This window comes from Excalfactoria chinensis, chromosome Z (genome assembly GCF_039878825.1).
Source record: "Excalfactoria chinensis isolate bCotChi1 chromosome Z, bCotChi1.hap2, whole genome shotgun sequence".
Lineage (NCBI taxonomy): Eukaryota > Metazoa > Chordata > Aves > Galliformes > Phasianidae > Excalfactoria > Excalfactoria chinensis.
In genome coordinates, this window is record NC_092857.1 from 4,936,370 (window position 1) to 4,957,225 (window position 20,856).

At 53.2% G+C, this 20,856-nt stretch overlaps 2 protein-coding genes across 2 annotated transcripts; both read left to right on the forward strand.

Annotated features, from left to right (window-relative positions):
- The first annotated feature begins 2,482 nt into the window (after positions 1–2,482).
- On the forward strand, positions 2,483–7,156 carry LOC140263882 (rho GTPase-activating protein 32-like). Its single transcript, XM_072359195.1, has 10 exons — positions 2,483–2,533; positions 2,718–2,799; positions 3,255–3,398; positions 3,833–3,935; positions 4,096–4,228; positions 4,424–4,506; positions 4,870–4,977; positions 5,345–5,490; positions 6,627–6,703; positions 6,947–7,156. The coding sequence occupies exons 1-10, from the start codon at positions 2,483–2,485 to the stop codon at positions 7,154–7,156; spliced, it is 1,137 nt and encodes a 378-aa protein (XP_072215296.1).
- An 8,162-nt stretch (positions 7,157–15,318) lies between these two features.
- LOC140263883 (rho GTPase-activating protein 32-like) lies at positions 15,319–19,992 on the forward strand. The gene is made up of 10 exons (XM_072359196.1): positions 15,319–15,369; positions 15,554–15,635; positions 16,091–16,234; positions 16,669–16,771; positions 16,932–17,064; positions 17,260–17,342; positions 17,706–17,813; positions 18,181–18,326; positions 19,463–19,539; positions 19,783–19,992. Exons 1-10 carry the CDS (start codon positions 15,319–15,321, stop codon positions 19,990–19,992), a joined length of 1,137 nt encoding a protein of 378 aa, XP_072215297.1.
- Positions 19,993–20,856: the final 864 nt, after the last annotated feature.

Genomic DNA, 20,856 nt, shown 5'->3' on the forward strand with positions numbered 1-20,856 from the left:
TTCTTTTAGACCCTGATGTGGAGCAGAGTGGAACACAGACTTGGGTGCATGTTCAGTCAGGAGCAGGGACACGTAACGCTCATCTTAGGTGTCTGGCTGACAAGAAGAGCAGAGAGGTAAGTTTCACAGGGTGGCGTGCCCATTTAATTTTACTTTTCATTCATGATGCTTAGAGGCGTTACCCAGACAAAGTGAGCATTTGTCAGCTGGACTTTCTAGAAATGACCTGGGCAGTGAAATGGGTTTGAAGCATCTCAAAGAGCTTTGCAAAAGAATGCTGAGAGTGAATCTGGCACCCTCCTTTGGAAACCTGCAGTGTCTGACAGCTCTTCAGCTGCGCCCAAACACGTCCCACTGCGCTGCCACACCAGGACGTAATTCCAACCCCACAGTGAGTTCTGGAATGTTGTGGTGCCGTGTTGGAATCCCATGTGACCGCGTGGTCTTGCCTTCCCCCCCTTGTGGGGGGTCATGGTGGACCAGGCTGGTGGCCGTTAGTGATGTCATAAGCGGCTGGCATGAGGGGAGGGGCGGTGCGTTCTGTGTTCCTTTGTGGGCGAGTAGGAGTTCGGAGTGGTTGGTTTTCTTGTTGTTCTTGTGCCTTTAGTGCCTTTGTTTGAGTGTCATTGTGCGCAGCATCCTGTAGGTAAGCTGAGCCAGCGTGGGATGGGCGGGTGGGCAGTGAGGTGTTGAGAAGTGCTGGCTGTCGGAGCTCCCAGCACCGTATTGCTTACTCTTGAGCATCAGACGTAATTTTCCCCCGGTAGACACGTTCCAAAGGGGGTGTCTGTAAAGGTGGCACCCGTCCCATGCTTCTTTCGTCGTCTTCTGTGCTCAATTGTGGAAGCATCGTCAAGTTGCTGGGCGGACAGGCATCCCGTAGCCTGTGACTCAGCATGTCTTGCAGCAAGAGGATGGGACGGTTGTGCTGTGTGCGTTCTGCCATGGCTGTCTTAGCCCTGCTCACTGACCTGCTCTTTCTCTCTCCTCTGCCCACCCTCCGCCCACTGCCTTGGTGCAGCTTTTGCTCTCAGAAGATCTGAGCAGAGTGACCAGGAACTGCTGCAGGTAGCCTGAGGTGATCTTGTTGCCAGGTACGTGCCATGTTTTGCCCCACCATATCGTTTTGCATGCCGTGGGTTTCTTCACTGCCCTCCAGCTCAGCCCTCAGAAGGGTGCTGTCTAATGCCCTGCTGTCACACTGTCAGAGCGTTCTGGGCAAATGCATCTGCTGCTCTGTTGCCTATGCCGCAGGGTATGCAAGGGTAGTTCTGAAGAAGTCTCTGCATACTGTGCTGTGTGAATAGACAACAGAAGTGTGTTTCTGCTCTGTTCCAGCTTGTCACACCTGGTGTGATGGGCCTTGAGTGCAGCAAGATCAGACGTGAGCCTGAGGTGGCAGCGACGGAGGTAGAGTATGAAGCTCTGGCTTGTCTTTGTTCCCTGTGTTGAGCCAGCAGAGGGAGCTGCAGATGTAGTCTCCTGCAGGAAAGAGTGGGCCAAAGGAGGCCAGGCCGCCTGTCTGCGCCAGTGCCATTGCTGATTAGTCTGTGTAGAGAGAGATGCATCTTTGCATGGCCTGGCAATCCCACTGCACACCAGGACGGGAAACAACTGTCATGAGACGTGCAGCTCCTTCTGAAGTGCTCCTGATCAGGACAGAGCGCATTTCCTGCAGCTTTCTCTGCAGATGTGCTCCTCCCCTTGAAATCCTCCTGGTTTGTCCTCAGCTCCTGACCACGGCCTGTGCTCTGTTTTGCAGGCTGATAACATGTGGAAGCCGCAGCTGGTGCGTGCGGAGTCCTCTCTCAACGTTCCAGCGATTGCGGCAGCCCATGTTATTAAGCGCTACGTCGCGCAGGGGCCGGATGAAGTCTCCCTGGAGGTAAGCAGTTCCAGGCGTTCCTTGTTGTCATGCACGGGAGAGTAGTCTAGGGTGTGAACGGCTCAGGAATCTTCTCAGACACCTTCAGAATGTCTGGTGAGGTGAAGCTTGGAAGGTTTGGTTCCAGCTTAGACTTGTGCTGGGTCGGGAGGAGTTGAGCCATCTCTCCAGTATGGTTGGACTGGGCATTTGAACCTTGTGATCAAGCAGATCCTGCCCAGTATGGGAGCCTGGTCTCTGACGAACAGCAGACCGGGTGTGAAGTGTGCAGATGTGTTCAGAAAGCCCTGCTAACTGATGCCCGTGGTTAAACTGGAGGTCTTGCATAGCCTTTGTCAGAGAGCCTGCTGCTTTTGAGAGCCGTTTCCTACTGCACGGCTGTCTTGTGTATGTTGTATAACTCTTGTCCCTCTAAGTTCAGTTTTAGAAAGGAAAATGCCTCGTGGGCTGCACTGGTGCAATTGCTGTCAAGCTTTAGGCTATTATGCAACGCAGAAGACGGCAGTTGTTTGAGCTGTGTTTTCTAGATGGTTGTGCTGAAGCTGGGGTTGACATTTCAATCTCTTGCAGGTGGGAGACTTGGTGTGCATTATTTCTATGCCACCAAAGGAGCTGAGCCCCTGGTGGAGAGGCAAGCGTGGCTTTCAGGTAGGCACATGCTTCCAACAGGAGAGCACAACTTCAGTAGAGTCAGGAATCTCAGGTTGGAGCTGCTCTGCCTGAGCAGGATGGCTTCTGGACGCAAACAGTTGCCCTGTGTCGGTGTCAGAGGACCTTCCCTTTGGCTCTGGGCTCGGGCTAATGCCCAGCTGTCTTTTTGTTCTTGTTACAGGTTGGATCTTTCCCTAGTGAGTGCGTGGAACTCATTAGCGGAAAGGTTCCTGAGTCCGTCGCCAATTCATTGCCAAAGCCAGGTACACATGTTACATTTGATACTGCGGGTTAGTAAAATGGGGTCAGAGCGTGGCTTTCAGGGATTTCGTTAATGCCGGAGGTCTGCACTAAACTCCATCTAAAGACGCAGAGATCTGGCCCAGTCCCGCTGTGTTTCTTATTGGGCTTGGGGAAGTCACAGAATCCTCCTGGAATGGCTTGGGACTGGAAGGAGCCTAAAGGATCCTCAGGCTCCAAGGCCCCTGCCTCAGTCCGGGTCACCAGCCTGCGCATTTAGTAGGAGACGAGAGCAGGCTGTCCAGGGCCCCTTCCGACCTGGCCTTGGGCACTTTCAGGGACGGGGAAAATTTGTTCCTGCGTGTCCTGGTTGGGAATGTTCTTCCCATTGTTCCGTGCTCTGTCAAATGCGTTACGCTCGGGCTCGTCCAACCGATCCAAGCCTGAAATGAACTGGTTTCTCTGTTTTGTTTCGCAGCGCTGAAGAAACGGGGCAAGCTCCCACCCTTCCTTCGTTCGGTGGTGAAGGCGCGCCCCAGGAGAGCGGAGCAGCCGGAGCCGGAGAAGGAAGGGGTGTTTGGGTGTGACCTGGGGGAGCACCTTCTCCGCTCTGGCCGTGATGGTAAGGAACAGCCCATTGCTGAGATCTTCCTCCGTTGGGCATCTGAAGATGCAAGGGAGATCATATCCAGCAATTGTTTCAGCCTGATAGCGTAGGAAGGCTTCTGGCCACAGAGAGCATAGTGCATCCTTTTCCTAGCTCTTGTGGTGGTGAGATTGGATTCCTCCATTCCCGAGGCAGCTGTGATGGGACTTGCAGTGTCTGTGGCTTTGCCAGAGTTACTTTCTCCAGGCTGTTGATAGGTCGTGGCATTTCTGGAAGGCCAAGAACACATTTCTGTGCAGTTTCCTCACAGCTGTCTCTGCCAGCTTTCTCCTCTAAGGAGGAGGCAAGCGGTAGCGTGGCTGGGCTTAGTGGATGGGATGTGAGAAGAGCACGGCCTGAAGCAGGACTTGAGGAAGAAGCTGAGCTAAGCGCTGTCTCTTGTTCTGTAGTCCCCCAGGTCCTGCAGAGCTGCTCTGAATTCATCGAGCAGCATGGCGTGGTGCGTGGGATCTACCGCCTGTCCGGCGTCACGTCCAAGATCCAGCGACTACGGTAAGAGTGCTGCGACTGACACAGCTGTCAGTAGGGGCACGTGCCATGCTGCGGGCGTTCAGAGGAAGCCCTTCCTTTTCTTGACTGTACTTGGTGTGGCTTTGGACTTGTTTTCATCTTTCTCAAAGCCCTCTGCGCAATTCTGTGTCCTTCTCTGCAGCCATGAATTTGATTCAGAGCAGGCTCCCGAGCTGAGCGTCCGTGACATTCACAGCGTGAGCTCCGTATGTAAGATGTACTTCAGGGAGCTCCCAAACCCTCTCGTGACCGAGCAGCTGTATGACAAGTTCTCGGTAAGCACAGGGCAATGCCTTGCACTGCTTGGCCTTGATGACACAGGCTGCGTGCCGCGGTGTTCCCCTGATGCCTCTTGGAAGGCATCAAGTCTGCCTCGGTGCTGAGCAGCAGCGCGCTGTCCCCACGGTTCGCAAAGCTGTGGCAGCTCTCTAGGCTGACTGGTGTCTGAATGCCTTCCTGCCTTTTTCCAGGACGCTGCTCGTGCTGCTACGGAGGAGGAGCGGTTGCTCAGGATGAAGGCCGCCATCCAGCAGCTGCCCGCTCCTCACTACAGGTCAGTGCTGCGCTCGGTCTGCTGAGCTCAGCCCTGCTGCCTTTCAGAGGGCGATGATGCGATTCCAGGTGTTGCCTGACACCTGCAACATCATGCGTCTGCACGCTGAAGCGGCTGAAGGCTGCATGGGGTCAATGGACTGGGTCGGTTCCTTGGCACGGGGGCACGGTTGGTGCAGCCGATGGCTGCGGCTGTGCTTTGCAGGGCTTGGTGCTGCAGCGTGGTGGCACTGGGAACGTTTTATCTACTTCCTATTCAGGGACGGTAGCAGTGCCATCAACTAGCATGAAGTGAGGTTTGCTTTGTGCACTGCAGCACGGCTTGCTTTTTGGTGCTGAACATCTGCCCCTCTTGTTTGTCCAGGACTCTAGGGTACCTGATGAGGCATCTGGCGTCTCTCGCTGGGAGCAGCTCGGTCACCAACATGGACGCTAAGAATTTAGCAATCGTGTGGGCTCCAAACCTCTTAAGGTAAACTTCTTTTTCTGTTGAAGCACAATGCTTAGTTCTGTTCTCCAGAAAGAAAGCAGTCCTCCCTTCTTCTTCCTCTAGTGTGCTCTTCTCCTGTAAAAGCTGTCAGAAGTGGCTGGCAGCAGAGGAGGAGCCTGGACTGCTCTCCCCCAGGCCCAGGGGCCCAATTTCTAGATGGCAGTTTCTGCTCTCCTGTTGAGCTGGGACTGCTGTGTCCTTGATCATCCAGGAGAATTTCGTCAGTGGCATTGCTGCTTGCCCACTGCGGAAGTCTCCAGAGCCCAGCTGGACTGCTTTGGGCTGCAAAACTTGAGGCCTGGGGAAACAGTGTTGGAGGAACGACTTGTAAAATCTGCCTTTTCTTCAGATCCCAGCAGAGCCAGTCTGCCTGCGTCAGCGGAGGAGCTGCCTGCGTAGAAGTGCAGACGCAGGCAGCAGTGGTGGAATTCCTGATCGGCAACACAGACGTCCTCTTCCACACCAAATCCACGTCAGCCGTGGGAGAGGGAGCAGGTGAGCGTCTTCCTCCATTAGCTTGATCTTGATCCAATCCAGGCCTTCTCTGAGATCTTTCAAATACGCTTCGACTCTCAATGGGACAGGAGGCTTCTGGGCTTAGATGAGAATATGGCACCCTGTTGCTGGATCCTGAGAATGTCTGAGGCCAGACTTTACATGGAGAAAACCATCCCTGCCTTTAGGATGTTTTGAATGGGGGTGAAGCATGATTGAAGTGTGGCAGCAAAGCTTTCTGAGTTCCCAGATCTGTTTTCTAGGTTTTGGGTTTTTTTTATGCCTGTTTTGCTACAGTGCGCAGCTCTTAATGATGACCGTGTCCTTTGCCACGAGCATACCTCTGAGCAGCCGGTTACTTTGAGCTCCTCTTCTTCCAGCTGCTCAGATAAGCAAGTCTGAGAAGAATGCAGAACGGGGATGGCTGTGCTGCTGCTTTCTGATCCTCCCTCTTACCTGCGGTTTTCCCTTGCAGGGCACAGTTCTGTACCTGGGCCCGAGTCTGTGCGGGAGTCTCCTCCTGCCACAAAGCTGCTCACCCTGCAGGAGGCGCAGGCTCTGAGAAGAGGCCAGAGCAGCTCTCCTGCTGTGGCACAAAGCAGCGACATCGAAGTGGAGGAAGACCCCGCAGCCGTACCAGGGAGATTCCACACAGTCCTTGATTTTCCATCTCAAAGGTAAAGAGGACTTCCCTTTCCAGCCCCTATCATCACTGGTCAGGTGGGCTTTCTTGGTTTACTTTTTGTCCATGATATCTCCCTTATGGCTGCGCAGTTCCTCATAAAGCAGTTAACGCCTGCCAGCTCCTGTCCTGTCCGGCTGTGGAGGCTTTGCTCACATGCTCTGCATCTTGCTTGACATGGTTGAGAGGAATGTAGCCAGCAGGGCTTGAGGGCCGAGCTGTAGGAATGGAAGCATCCTCTGCTGTTTGAAACAGAGCGCGTTTCCAAGCTGTGTTTCAGCAGAAAGCAGGCAGTGCCAGGAATGGGCAACTATTGGCAAGGGCTCGGTGCAACTCTTCCCTCACCCTGCACCACGACTGACAGCATGCTCTGTTTTCTCTCCAGACCAAGTTCTTTGAGAAAGAGGAAGGAATCACCAGCTGTCAGCTGGTGTTCCTGCTTCTGCCTGCACAGACCATCTTCTGTGGGCAAACGCCAACAGCAGCGCAGTGCCAGGGAGCCCTCACACGCAGAACTCGTGGTCCTGGCAGGTAAGGGTGCAAATCCAGCTTTCAAAACACTGCTTGTCAGCAACACAGGTAGAATTGATGCTTTCAGTGGGCTTGTACCTGCTTCCGGCATTCAAGCCCGTGCCTGACATCTTCAGCTGACCCCTGTTTTCCCAAAGGAGCCTCTCAAGCTGTTTGAAACCTACTTGACAGGCAGCACCAAGCCTTTGCCTCCAGGGGCAGAGAGAGTTTGACACTAACCACTGTGTATCCACTCCTTCCTAGGTGAATCGAGCCCTTGTGAAGCCAGAAGAGCCGGGTCAATTGCTGATTGCTCAGAGAGTGCTTCCATCAATGGAGAGCTCATGGGAAGCCCAAGTCACTGCACATCCAATGTCAGCCTTGCATGTGACAGCAGCGACGGAGAGAAGGAGGAGATCGTGTTTGAAGCGCTCATTTCTCCCAGCTCTCCCGAAAGGGCTTCCCCGAGCCTGACAGAAAGCACAGTCACCAGCCTGGACTGTGGCCCGGTGCCTCTGCAGTGCAGCCCAGCCCAAACACAGCCCGAATGCCCCGACAGCGACACCTCCAAGCAGGACCAAGGCAGTGTCGCTGAGGAGAAGCCGAGCGTCATGGAGGGGGTCTTGGAGCCAGGCTGCACTTCAAATGACAGCCTTCAGAGTGACAGCAGCGACGGAGAGAAAGAGATTGTTGTTGTTCAGCCAGTCATTTCTCCCAGCTCTGCTGAAGGGGCTGACGTGAGCCAGCAAGAAAGCACAGACACCAGCCTGGACTGTGGCCCGGTTGAAAGCAGTTAAAAGTTAATGAAGTTAAAGAAGGTATCAGCATTAGGACAGTGGGGCAGAAGAGAACTGCACAGGTATCCCACACGGTCTCTACAGTGCTGGAGGTGAAAGGGGGACATTGGCTTTCCCCTCAGAGATTTCTGAAGTAGCAAGCCATTCGAGTGGAGCAAGATGATGGAGAAATAACAGTAACCAATATTGTAAATCCAGCTGCTTTTCTTAGTGGAATTAAAAGGAGAACCCGTGTCTCACGACGGTTTAGAGACTATGAAAGCAGTCTATTCCAGTCACAGAGACTTGAAAGAAGAACCACTGGAGGATGCGGAAGACACCTGGTACACAGACGGGAGCAGCTTTGTTCGACATGGGAAGTTAAAGATATGGACGGATTCAAAATATGCCTTTAGTGCTGTTCATGCACATGGAGCAATATGGAAAGAAAGAGGACTGTTGTCAAGCCAAGGGACAGGTCTTAAACACGCTGAAGAAATAGTCAGACTCCTGGAGGCAGTCCAACAGCTGGAGAAGGTTGCTAAAATGCACTGTTGATGCCACCAAAGGGGAAACAGTGCTGAAGGAATGGGAAATGCGCTGGCTGACAGAAAGCAAAGTGAGCGGCAGAGGGTGAGGTGGTGGAGGCTTCCTTGATTCCAGATGGTAACATGCAGGAGGATGGTGAGCCAAAGCACTCAAAAGAGTATTGGAACTTGATAAACGATTTGGAAGGGCAGGTAAAAGAGGAAGGATGGACCTTTCCACCACAAGGGAAAAGAATTTTTCCAGCAGCCATATGATGGGCTGTGGTGACTGAAGATAGGAAAACTCACTGGGGAGCAGAAGCATTATATAAATATCTTGTTCAACGAGAGGTCACCCGAAATTGGTATACTGCCATTAGACAAGTGACCCAGCAAGGTGAAGTTTGTTTACCAAATAATCCTAACACAGGCCACAAAGTTCAGTTAGGGCAAACAGGGAGAGAAATTATCCAGGACAATAATGGCAGGTAGATTTCTCAGAGCTCCCAAGAAAAGGGGGGTACAGATACATGTTAGTTTTAACAGATGCCTTTTCAGGATGGCCTGAGGCATACCCGTGCCGGACTAACCAGGCCAGGGAAGAAACAAAAGTTTTGTGACAGTTAATAATTCCAAGGTTCTGGGTGCCGGGAACAATGTCTTCAGATTGAGGCCCCCATTTTATTGCTAAAGTGGTTCAACAAGTCAGTACTTTATTGGGAATCAATTGGCAGTTGCATACACCTTACAGGCTACAGTCAAGTGGCCAGGTGGAAAAGAGGAACCATTTATCTAAGCTGCAAATACTAAAAGTTGCCCAAGAGGCTGGGATTCCATGGTTGCAAGCACTGCCTCTGGCACTTGTGAGAATTCGAAGTAAACCCCAACCAAGGAAGGATGAAGCCCATATGAAATTCTCTATGGGCGACCTGTGCGGTGCCTCTGCAGTGCAGCCCAGCCCAAAGACAGCCCGAGTGCCCCGACAGCAGCACCTCCAAGCAGGACCAAGGCAGTGTCACTGAGGAGAAGCCGAGCCTCTTGGAGGGGGACTTGGAGTCAGGCCTGCAGTCCCAGGCACCAGGCAGCAACACGAGCTCTGAGCCACTCTCTCCTCAACAACAGAGGATGAATCCTATCTTTCCCCGGACCTCTCCCGTCCTCCTTTGTCCGATTGAATAAAGGCACTCTGGTGCTCAATCAACGCCTTGACTGTGTTGCGAGTCTTCATTCACAGGGACCGGGATGAATGCAAGAAACAACAAGGCAGCTCAGCTTGCATCAGCGAGAGCTCTGTTACCGTTTTGTAGGGGAGCAAATAGTCTCTAGCATCCTGGATGCTGCTCATGAAAACCCCAAGCTTCCTGGCTGTGGCTTTGTGATGCTTTTCAGGGCCCCTGATGCTCTCCGCTGCCTTGTCTGCTCCCTAACACCTCTGTCCTCCTGCCGTGTCCATTCCCAGCTCCCACCTACGAGCTGGCCCTGCAGATTGTCTCCAGCCCTGCCATCATCACGCTGCTGCAGGAGGAGCTCACCCTGACCAACATCAGGCAGTACTGCCTGCCTCTCTCACTCTCTAGACCAAGTGTAACTATGCTGTCGTGGAGACAAATGCTTTCTGTCACATCCTCCATCCCCAAAGCCATTTACCGGTAGGCGGCTCTTGCAGGAGAAGAATCAAGCAGCAGAACCTTTTGCTCAGCTACAGCACACAAATGCTACAAAAGCAGAAACAACCCTCAAGTTCTGGGTCTGCGGGTCTGCACAGGCATGCATGGACTGTGTTTGATGGTACCCCCATCCTTGATTTCCTTCCCTGCTTCTTGTCTGATGGCACTGCTGAGCCAGGAACAAGCTGCCCAGCGTGGCAGAGCGTGGTGCAGAGCTGTGCTGGGACCTTCTCCCCTTCCTCTGCTGCAGCTTGGCGTGCAACCTCACCCACTTCTCTGACAGAGCTGCTGATCCCACGCGTGCCATCAGGATGCTCTGGCACGGGATGTGCCTCCAACCCAAAGCTCCTTCCCACCTCCCAAGGAGAAGCAAAGCAACCCAAGCATCGCCAACAAACCTGCCCAGCAGACAGCAGGGAATGCAACAGCTTCTGGCTGCTCCCTTGCACTCCCGTCCTAAGTAGGAGAGCCCACGAGGACCGGCTGGGAAATCAGTGCATGACCCAGGTGAGTGTGCGCAGGATTGCTCAAAGCAGTGGGGTTCCTTGAGTTGTGTGTTTGTGTGTGTGTGTGGATTTGTGCATGGATGGTTTTGCACACATTTGTGTTCATGAGTGTCCAAAGCAGTGGGGTTGCTCAGGTGTGCGTAGGTCAGTGGGTATGTGTGCAAGGATGAGCATGCACATACATGTGCGTGCACAGGGGTGTGCAGAGTGCTGGAGCTGCACAAGGCCATTGTGGTACCGTTGTGTGCGTGCACTTTGGGAGTGAAAGGAAGGGGTTACACATGTGTCTGTGTGTGTGCGCACAGGGCTGCACTACGGGATGTGGATGCGTGAGTGTGTGTGAGCACACAGATAGTGTGTATACGCAGTGGCAAAAATGTGTGCTTGCACAGGGGTGTGCTGAGGAGTTGGGTTGCACACAGGTGCACACAGAGGGACGTTTTCTGGCAGTTGTTGGCACATACGCGTTCGCAGGGATGGTTTGCACACATCTGTGAATGCAAATGAGGACACACGATGCGGCGCGTGCACGTGGGTGTGCAAAAGGGGCAGTGTGGCGCACGTGTGTGCGTGTGCATGTGGATAAGAGGAAGGCTGGGGTGCAGGTTGACCTCTGCCGTGGTGAGTGGGGGCTCACAGTGTTGCTCAGTGGTAGATTTGTTCACGTTGAGTGCTATCAGGAAACTTGCTCAACACTGGAGGCCTTGCAGAAGTCTGGCTGAGTGATGTCAGTTGCTTTTCCTTTCCCCACTGATGCTGTCACTCTGCTGTAGAAGGCCACCAAAGTGAGCAGGCTGCATGTCTGTGTTTCTGCTGTTTCTCCATTTCCTTCTTGTTGCTCCCTGTAACCAGCAGGTTCAGCCATGCTGCTTTCCTGCCTCCTCTGCTGGATGTCATGTGGTCGGGATGGAGCTCAAAAAGTGAAGTAGATGTCACTTTTCTGGTGTCCTTCAGTTCCGTGTCCACATTTTCCCAAAAGCAAAAGAATTTGGAGGTAACCACCTGCAGTGAAGTGAGCGATTTCCGTGCCTATTTCTGATGGTGGCAATGACTTCAAAGGTCACACTTAATTGACAGTGCCTGTTTCCATTCTGACAAAGGCTGTTGTTGCAGCTGACTTCCCGAGGCTGCCATATGTGGTGGTGATGCAGCCTTGGGCTTCTGAGTTTGCATGAATCCCACTTTTCATTTCTCTGTCTTGCAGGTGTGCTGGTGCTGGAAGTGGACGGTATCTCAGTAGGAATGAAGGTGAGTGCAGGAGCAGCTGCTGAGGGGAGGAAGGAAGTGCATGCTAGTGAGCTCTGAAGCATCTACGGGTACGGTACCGGAGGAGGCAGCAGTGATGCTGGAGGGCACGTGATGAGTGCGTGGACAGGGTGACACAAATGCGTGCATGTGCTGAGGAGTTGGGTTGCACACAGGTGCACACAAAGGGATGTTTGTGGTAGGCGTAGGCACGTCCGTGTTCCCAGGAAAGCTTTGCACGCGTCTGTGAATGCAAGGGAGGGCACAAGATACAGTGGGTGCATGGAGGTGTGCAAAGCAAAGGTTAGAGAGTTGGATTTTCTGGGCTTTGAGACACGTCTTCCACTTGCACGTTGTGGTATTTCTGATGTGCTGACCGACCTCTTGAGCTCCAGCCCCAGATGAGGATTCAAGTACGACCACAGCAGGAATGGTTTCGATTTGAATTGGAATGCAGAAGGCTGGAGCCAGCAGGAGCAGGAAATCGATCATCCCCCTGTACTCGGCACTGGTGAGTCCTCACCTTGAGTTCGCTGTGTTCTGTTCTGGGCCACTCACTGCATGAAAGACACTGAAATCCCGAGATGTGTCCAGAGAAGACCATTGAAGCTGTGAGGTGTCTAGTGCACAAGTCTTATGGGGAGCTTCTTATGGAACTGGGATTATTTAGTCTGGAAGAGAGGAGGCTCAGGGAAGACCTTATCATTCTTAACAACTACCTGAAGAGAGGTTATGTCGGGGTGGGGGTTGTCTTGCTCTTCTCCCATGTAACTAGTGACAGGAGTGGAGGGAACGGCCTCAGGTTGTATGAGGGGAGATTCAGCTTGGATGTTAAGAAAACCGTCTCTAAATGGGTGCTGGACGCATCTGCTGGCTGAGCGCTTTGTTGGGTGAGCATCACACTGCTGGAAAGCACGCAGCTGTTGTCTCAGCGAACAGCCACATCCGTGGGGACTGGTGGCTTTTTCATGTTACCCTTGTGTTTCAAGTCCTACATGCAGTTACTCGTGCTGTTTGAAAGCACCATCTTAGAGGCAGCCTTGATTTCTGCAGCTGCGAGCTTTGAGCCACGAGAGCTCTCCTGCTTCTCCCTGGGATGGGCGACCGAATGGAAGGCCCAGCAGAAGTCTGGGTAGGTGATATCACTTGCTGTTCCGTTCCCCACCCGTGCCAGGAGAAGCAGGGAATGGGACTGGGGGACATCCCAGCGGTTCTCAGAACTGCTGCTTACAGTGCCCAGAAGGCCTCCTTTTTGACAGGGAGAGGATTAACTCGGTTATTTTAATGAATCTATTTCCTTTCTGTTCATCTTTCATACTCCCTCTCCAAAAACTATCTGTGGATCCTCAAGTAGTATTTCTTGCTAAAGAGAATAGGCGTGCAGCCTGCACTTTCGTTTGCGCAAAGGATCTTCTAATCACCTCTGTCTGTGTTTCTTTTAGACCCTGATGTGGAGCAGAGTGGAACACAGACTTGGGTGCATGTTCAGTCAGGAGCAGGGACACGTAACGCTCATCTTAGGTGTCTGGCTGACAAGAAGAGCAGAGAGGTAAGTTTCACAGGGTGGCGTGCCCATTTAATTTTACTTTTCATTCATGATGCTTAGAGGCGTTACCCAGACAAAGTGAGCATTTGTCAGCTGGACTTTCTAGAAATGACCTGGGCAGTGAAATGGGTTTGAAGCATCTCAAAGAGCTTTGCAAAAGAATGCTGAGAGTGAATCTGGCACCCTCCTTTGGAAACCTGCAGTGTCTGACAGCTCTTCAGCTGCGCCCAAACACGTCCCACTGCGCTGCCACACCAGGACGTAATTCCAACCCCACAGTGAGTTCTGGAATGTTGTGGTGCCGTGTTGGAATCCCATGTGACCGCGTGGTCTTGCCTTCCCCCCCTTGTGGGGGGTCATGGTGGACCAGGCTGGTGGCCGTTAGTGATGTCATAAGCGGCTGGCATGAGGGGAGGGGCGGTGCGTTCTGTGTTCCTTTGTGGGCGAGTAGGAGTTCGGAGTGGTTGGTTTTCTTGTTGTTCTTGTGCCTTTAGTGCCTTTGTTTGAGTGTCATTGTGCGCAGCATCCTGTAGGTAAGCTGAGCCAGCGTGGGATGGGCGGGTGGGCAGTGAGGTGTTGAGAAGTGCTGGCTGTCGGAGCTCCCAGCACCGTATTGCTTACTCTTGAGCATCAGACGTAATTTTCCCCCGGTAGACACGTTCCAAAGGGGGTGTCTGTAAAGGTGGCACCCGTCCCATGCTTCTTTCGTCGTCTTCTGTGCTCAATTGTGGAAGCATCGTCAAGTTGCTGGGCGGACAGGCATCCCGTAGCCTGTGACTCAGCATGTCTTGCAGCAAGAGGATGGGACGGTTGTGCTGTGTGCGTTCTGCCATGGCTGTCTTAGCCCTGCTCACTGACCTGCTCTTTCTCTCTCCTCTGCCCACCCTCCGCCCACTGCCTTGGTGCAGCTTTTGCTCTCATAAGATCTGAGCAGAGTGACCAGGAACTGCTGCAGGTAGCCTGAGGTGATCTTGTTGCCAGGTACGTGCCATGTTTTGCCCCACCATATCGTTTTGCATGCCGTGGGTTTCTTCACTGCCCTCCAGCTCAGCCCTCAGAAGGGTGCTGTCTAATGCCCTGCTGTCACACTGTCAGAGCGTTCTGGGCAAATGCATCTGCTGCTCTGTTGCCTATGCCGCAGGGTATGCAAGGGTAGTTCTGAAGAAGTCTCTGCATACTGTGCTGTGTGAATAGACAACAGAAGTGTGTTTCTGCTCTGTTCCAGCTTGTCACACCTGGTGTGATGGGCCTTGAGTGCAGCAAGATCAGACGTGAGCCTGAGGTGGCAGCGACGGAGGTAGAGTATGAAGCTCTGGCTTGTCTTTGTTCCCTGTGTTGAGCCAGCAGAGGGAGCTGCAGATGTAGTCTCCTGCAGGAAAGAGTGGGCCAAAGGAGGCCAGGCCGCCTGTCTGCGCCAGTGCCATTGCTGATTAGTCTGTGTAGAGAGAGATGCATCTTTGCATGGCCTGGCAATCCCACTGCACACCAGGACGGGAAACAACTGTCATGAGACGTGCAGCTCCTTCTGAAGTGCTCCTGATCAGGACAGAGCGCATTTCCTGCAGCTTTCTCTGCAGATGTGCTCCTCCCCTTGAAATCCTCCTGGTTTGTCCTCAGCTCCTGACCACGGCCTGTGCTCTGTTTTGCAGGCTGATAACATGTGGAAGCCGCAGCTGGTGCGTGCGGAGTCCTCTCTCAACGTTCCAGCGATTGCGGCAGCCCATGTTATTAAGCGCTACGTCGCGCAGGGGCCGGATGAAGTCTCCCTGGAGGTAAGCAGTTCCAGGCGTTCCTTGTTGTCATGCACGGGAGAGTAGTCTAGGGTGTGAACGGCTCAGGAATCTTCTCAGACACCTTCAGAATGTCTGGTGAGGTGAAGCTTGGAAGGTTTGGTTCCAGCTTAGACTTGTGCTGGGTCGGGAGGAGTTGAGCCATCTCTCCAGTATGGTTGGACTGGGCATTTGAACCTTGTGATCAAGCAGATCCTGCCCAGTATGGGAGCCTGGTCTCTGACGAACAGCAGACCGGGTGTGAAGTGTGCAGATGTGTTCAGAAAGCCCTGCTAACTGATGCCCGTGGTTAAACTGGAGGTCTTGCATAGCCTTTGTCAGAGAGCCTGCTGCTTTTGAGAGCCGTTTCCTACTGCACGGCTGTCTTGTGTATGTTGTATAACTCTTGTCCCTCTAAGTTCAGTTTTAGAAAGGAAAATGCCTCGTGGGCTGCACTGGTGCAATTGCTGTCAAGCTTTAGGCTATTATGCAACGCAGAAGACGGCAGTTGTTTGAGCTGTGTTTTCTAGATGGTTGTGCTGAAGCTGGGGTTGACATTTCAATCTCTTGCAGGTGGGAGACTTGGTGTGCATTATTTCTATGCCACCAAAGGAGCTGAGCCCCTGGTGGAGAGGCAAGCGTGGCTTTCAGGTAGGCACATGCTTCCAACAGGAGAGCACAACTTCAGTAGAGTCAGGAATCTCAGGTTGGAGCTGCTCTGCCTGAGCAGGATGGCTTCTGGACGCAAACAGTTGCCCTGTGTCGGTGTCAGAGGACCTTCCCTTTGGCTCTGGGCTCGGGCTAATGCCCAGCTGTCTTTTTGTTCTTGTTACAGGTTGGATCTTTCCCTAGTGAGTGCGTGGAACTCATTAGCGGAAAGGTTCCTGAGTCCGTCGCCAATTCATTGCCAAAGCCAGGTACACATGTTACATTTGATACTGCGGGTTAGTAAAATGGGGTCAGAGCGTGGCTTTCAGGGATTTCGTTAATGCCGGAGGTCTGCACTAAACTCCATCTAAAGACGCAGAGATCTGGCCCAGTCCCGCTGTGTTTCTTATTGGGCTTGGGGAAGTCACAGAATCCTCCTGGAATGGCTTGGGACTGGAAGGAGCCTAAAGGATCCTCAGGCTCCAAGGCCCCTGCCTCAGTCCGGGTCACCAGCCTGCGCATTTAGTAGGAGACGAGAGCAGGCTGTCCAGGGCCCCTTCCGACCTGGCCTTGGGCACTTTCAGGGACGGGGAAAATTTGTTCCTGCGTGTCCTGGTTGGGAATGTTCTTCCCATTGTTCCGTGCTCTGTCAAATGCGTTACACTCGGGCTCGTCCAACCGATCCAAGCCTGAAATGAACTGGTTTCTCTGTTTTGTTTCGCAGCGCTGAAGAAACGGGGCAAGCTCCCACCCTTCCTTCGTTCGGTGGTGAAGGCGCGCCCCAGGAGAGCGGAGCAGCCGGAGCCGGAGAAGGAAGGGGTGTTTGGGTGTGACCTGGGGGAGCACCTTCTCCGCTCTGGCCGTGATGGTAAGGAACAGCCCATTGCTGAGATCTTCCTCCGTTGGGCATCTGAAGATGCAAGGGAGATCATATCCAGCAATTGTTTCAGCCTGATAGCGTAGGAAGGCTTCTGGCCACAGAGAGCATAGTGCATCCTTTTCCTAGCTCTTGTGGTGGTGAGATTGGATTCCTCCATTCCCGAGGCAGCTGTGATGGGACTTGCAGTGTCTGTGGCTTTGCCAGAGTTACTTTCTCCAGGCTGTTGATAGGTCGTGGCATTTCTGGAAGGCCAAGAACACATTTCTGTGCAGTTTCCTCACAGCTGTCTCTGCCAGCTTTCTCCTCTAAGGAGGAGGCAAGCGGTAGCGTGGCTGGGCTTAGTGGATGGGATGTGAGAAGAGCACGGCCTGAAGCAGGACTTGAGGAAGAAGCTGAGCTAAGCGCTGTCTCTTGTTCTGTAGTCCCCCAGGTCCTGCAGAGCTGCTCTGAATTCATCGAGCAGCATGGCGTGGTGCGTGGGATCTACCGCCTGTCCGGCGTCACGTCCAAGATCCAGCGACTACGGTAAGAGTGCTGCGACTGACACAGCTGTCAGTAGGGGCACGTGCCATGCTGCGGGCGTTCAGAGGAAGCCCTTCCTTTTCTTGACTGTACTTGGTGTGGCTTTGGACTTGTTTTCATCTTTCTCAAAGCCCTCTGCGCAATTCTGTGTCCTTCTCTGCAGCCATGAATTTGATTCAGAGCAGGCTCCCGAGCTGAGCGTCCGTGACATTCACAGCGTGAGCTCCGTATGTAAGATGTACTTCAGGGAGCTCCCAAACCCTCTCGTGACCGAGCAGCTGTATGACAAGTTCTCGGTAAGCACAGGGCAATGCCTTGCACTGCTTGGCCTTGATGACACAGGCTGCGTGCCGCGGTGTTCCCCTGATGCCTCTTGGAAGGCATCAAGTCTGCCTCGGTGCTGAGCAGCAGCGCGCTGTCCCCACGGTTCGCAAAGCTGTGGCAGCTCTCTAGGCTGACTGGTGTCTGAATGCCTTCCTGCCTTTTTCCAGGACGCTGCTCGTGCTGCTACGGAGGAGGAGCGGTTGCTCAGGATGAAGGCCGCCATCCAGCAGCTGCCCGCTCCTCACTACAGGTCAGTGCTGCGCTCGGTCTGCTGAGCTCAGCCCTGCTGCCTTTCAGAGGGCGATGATGCGATTCCAGGTGTTGCCTGACACCTGCAACATCATGCGTCTGCACGCTGAAGCGGCTGAAGGCTGCATGGGGTCAATGGACTGGGTCGGTTCCTTGGCACGGGGGCACGGTTGGTGCAGCCGATGGCTGCGGCTGTGCTTTGCAGGGCTTGGTGCTGCAGCGTGGTGGCACTGGGAACGTTTTATCTACTTCCTATTCAGGGACGGTAGCAGTGCCATCAACTAGCATGAAGTGAGGTTTGCTTTGTGCACTGCAGCACGGCTTGCTTTTTGGTGCTGAACATCTGCCCCTCTTGTTTGTCCAGGACTCTAGGGTACCTGATGAGGCATCTGGCGTCTCTTGCTGGGAGCAGCTCGGTCACCAACATGGACGCTAAGAATTTAGCAATCGTGTGGGCTCCAAACCTCTTAAGGTAAACTTCTTTTTCTGTTGAAGCACAATGCTTAGTTCTGTTCTCCAGAAAGAAAGCAGTCCTCCCTTCTTCTTCCTCTAGTGTGCTCTTCTCCTGTAAAAGCTGTCAGAAGTGGCTGGCAGCAGAGGAGGAGCCTGGACTGCTCTCCCCCAGGCCCAGGGGCCCAATTTCTAGATGGCAGTTTCTGCTCTCCTGTTGAGCTGGGTCTGCTGTGTCCTTGATCATCCAGGAGAATTTTGTCAGTGGCATTGCTGCTTGCCCACTGCGGAAGTCTCCAGAGCCCAGCTGGACTGCTTTGGGCTGCAAAACTTGAGGCCTGGGGAAACAGTGTTGGAGGAACGACTTGTAAAATCTGCCTTTTCTTCAGATCCCAGCAGAGCCAGTCTGCCTGCGTCAGCGGAGGAGCTGCCTGCGTAGAAGTGCAGACGCAGGCAGCAGTGGTGGAATTCCTGATCGGCAACACAGACGTCCTCTTCCACACCAAATCCACGTCAGCCGTGGGAGAGGGAGCAGGTGAGCGTCTTCCTCCATTAGCTTGATCTTGATCCAATCCAGGCCTTCTCTGAGATCTTTCAAATACGCTTCGACTCTCAATGGGACAGGAGGCTTCTGGGCTTAGATGAGAATATGGCACCCTGTTGCTGGATCCTGAGAATGTCTGAGGCCAGACTTTACATGGAGAAAACCATCCCTGCCTTTAGGATGTTTTGAATGGGGGTGAAGCATGATTGAAGTGTGGCAGCAAAGCTTTCTGAGTTCCCAGATCTGTTTTCTAGGTTTTGGGTTTTTTTTATGCCTGTTTTGCTACAGTGCGCAGCTCTTAATGATGACCGTGTCCTTTGCCACGAGCATACCTCTGAGCAGCCGGTTACTTTGAGCTCCTCTTCTTCCAGCTGCTCAGATAAGCAAGTCTGAGAAGAATGCAGAACGGGGATGGCTGTGCTGCTGCTTTCTGATCCTCCCTCTTACCTGCGGTTTTCCCTTGCAGGGCACAGTTCTGTACCTGGGCCCGAGTCTGTGCGGGAGTCTCCTCCTGCCACAAAGCTGCTCACCCTGCAGGAGGCGCAGGCTCTGAGAAGAGGCCAGAGCAGCTCTCCTGCTGTGGCACAAAGCAGCGACATCGAAGTGGAGGAAGACCCCGCAGCCGTACCAGGGAGATTCCACACAGTCCTTGATTTTCCATCTCAAAGGTAAAGAGGACTTCCCTTTCCAGCCCCTATCATCACTGGTCAGGTGGGCTTTCTTGGTTTACTTTTTGTCCATGATATCTCCCTTATGGCTGCGCAGTTCCTCATAAAGCAGTTAACGCCTGCCAGCTCCTGTCCTGTCCGGCTGTGGAGGCTTTGCTCACATGCTCTGCATCTTGCTTGACATGGTTGAGAGGAATGTAGCCAGCAGGGCTTGAGGGCCGAGCTGTAGGAATGGAAGCGTCCTCTGCTGTTTGAAACAGAGCGCGTTTCCAAGCTGCGTTTCAGCAGAAAGCAGGCAGTGCCAGGAATGGGCAACTATTGGCAAGGGCTCGGTGCGACTCTTCCCTCACCCTGCACCACGACTGACAGCATGCTCTGTTTTCTCTCCAGACCAAGTTCTTTGAGAAAGAGGAAGGAATCACCAGCTGTCAGCTGGTGTTCCTGCTTCTGCCTGCACAGACCATCTTCTGTGGGCAAACGCCAACAGCAGCGCAGTGCCAGGGAGCCCTCACACGCAGAACTCGTGGTCCTGGCAGGTAAGGGTGCAAATCCAGCTTTCAAAACACTGCTTGTCAGCAACACAGGTAGAATTGATGCTTTCAGTGGGCTTGTACCTGCTTCCGGCATTCAAGCCCGTGCCTGACATCTTCAGCTGACCCCTGTTTTCCCAAAGGAGCCTCTCAAGCTGTTTGAAACCTACTTGACAGGCAGCACCAAGCCTTTGCCTCCAGGGGCAGAGAGAGTTTGACACTAACCACTGTGTATCCACTCCTTCCTAGGTGAATCGAGCCCTTGTGAAGCCAGAAGAGCCGGGTCAATTGCTGATTGCTCAGAGAGTGCTTCCATCAATGGAGAGCTCATGGGAAGCCCAAGTCACTGCACATCCAATGTCAGCCTTGCATGTGACAGCAGCGACGGAGAGAAGGAGGAGATCGTGTTTGAAGCGCTCATTTCTCCCAGCTCTCCCGAAAGGGCTTCCCCGAGCCTGACAGAAAGCACAGTCACCAGCCTGGACTGTGGCCCGGTGCCTCTGCAGTGCAGCCCAGCCCAAACACAGCCCGAATGCCCCGACAGCGACACCTCCAAGCAGGACCAAGGCAGTGTCGCTGAGGAGAAGCCGAGCGTCATGGAGGGGGTCTTGGAGCCAGGCTGCACTTCAAATGACAGCCTTCAGAGTGACAGCAGCGACGGAGAGAAAGAGATTGTTGTTGTTCAGCCAGTCATTTCTCCCAGCTCTGCTGAAGGGGCTGACGTGAGCCAGCAAGAAAGCACAGACACCAGCCTGGACTGTGGCCCGGTTGAAAGCAGTTAAAAGTTAATGAAGTTAAAGAAGGTATCAGCATTAGGACAGTGGGGCAGAAGAGAACGGCACAGGTATCGCACACGGTTTCTACAGTGCTGGAGGTGAAAGGGGGACATTGGCTTTCCCCTCAGAGATTTCTGAAGTAGCAAGCCATTCGAGTGGAGCAAGATGATGGAGAAATAACAGTAACCAATATTGTAAATCCAGCTGCTTTTCTTAGTGGAATTAAAAGGAGAACCCGTGTCTCACGACGGTTTAGAGACTATGAAAGCAGTCTATTCCAGTCACAGAGACTTGAAAGAAGAACCACTGGAGGATGCGGAAGACACCTGGTACACAGACGGGAGCAGCTTTGTTCGACATGGGAAGTTAAAGATATGGACGGATTCAAAATATGCCTTTAGTGCTGTTCATGCACATGGAGCAATATGGAAAGAAAGAGGACTGTTGTCAAGCCAAGGGACAGGTCTTAAACACGCTGAAGAAATAGTCAGACTCCTGGAGGCAGTCCAACAGCTGGAGAAGGTTGCTAAAATGCACTGTTGATGCC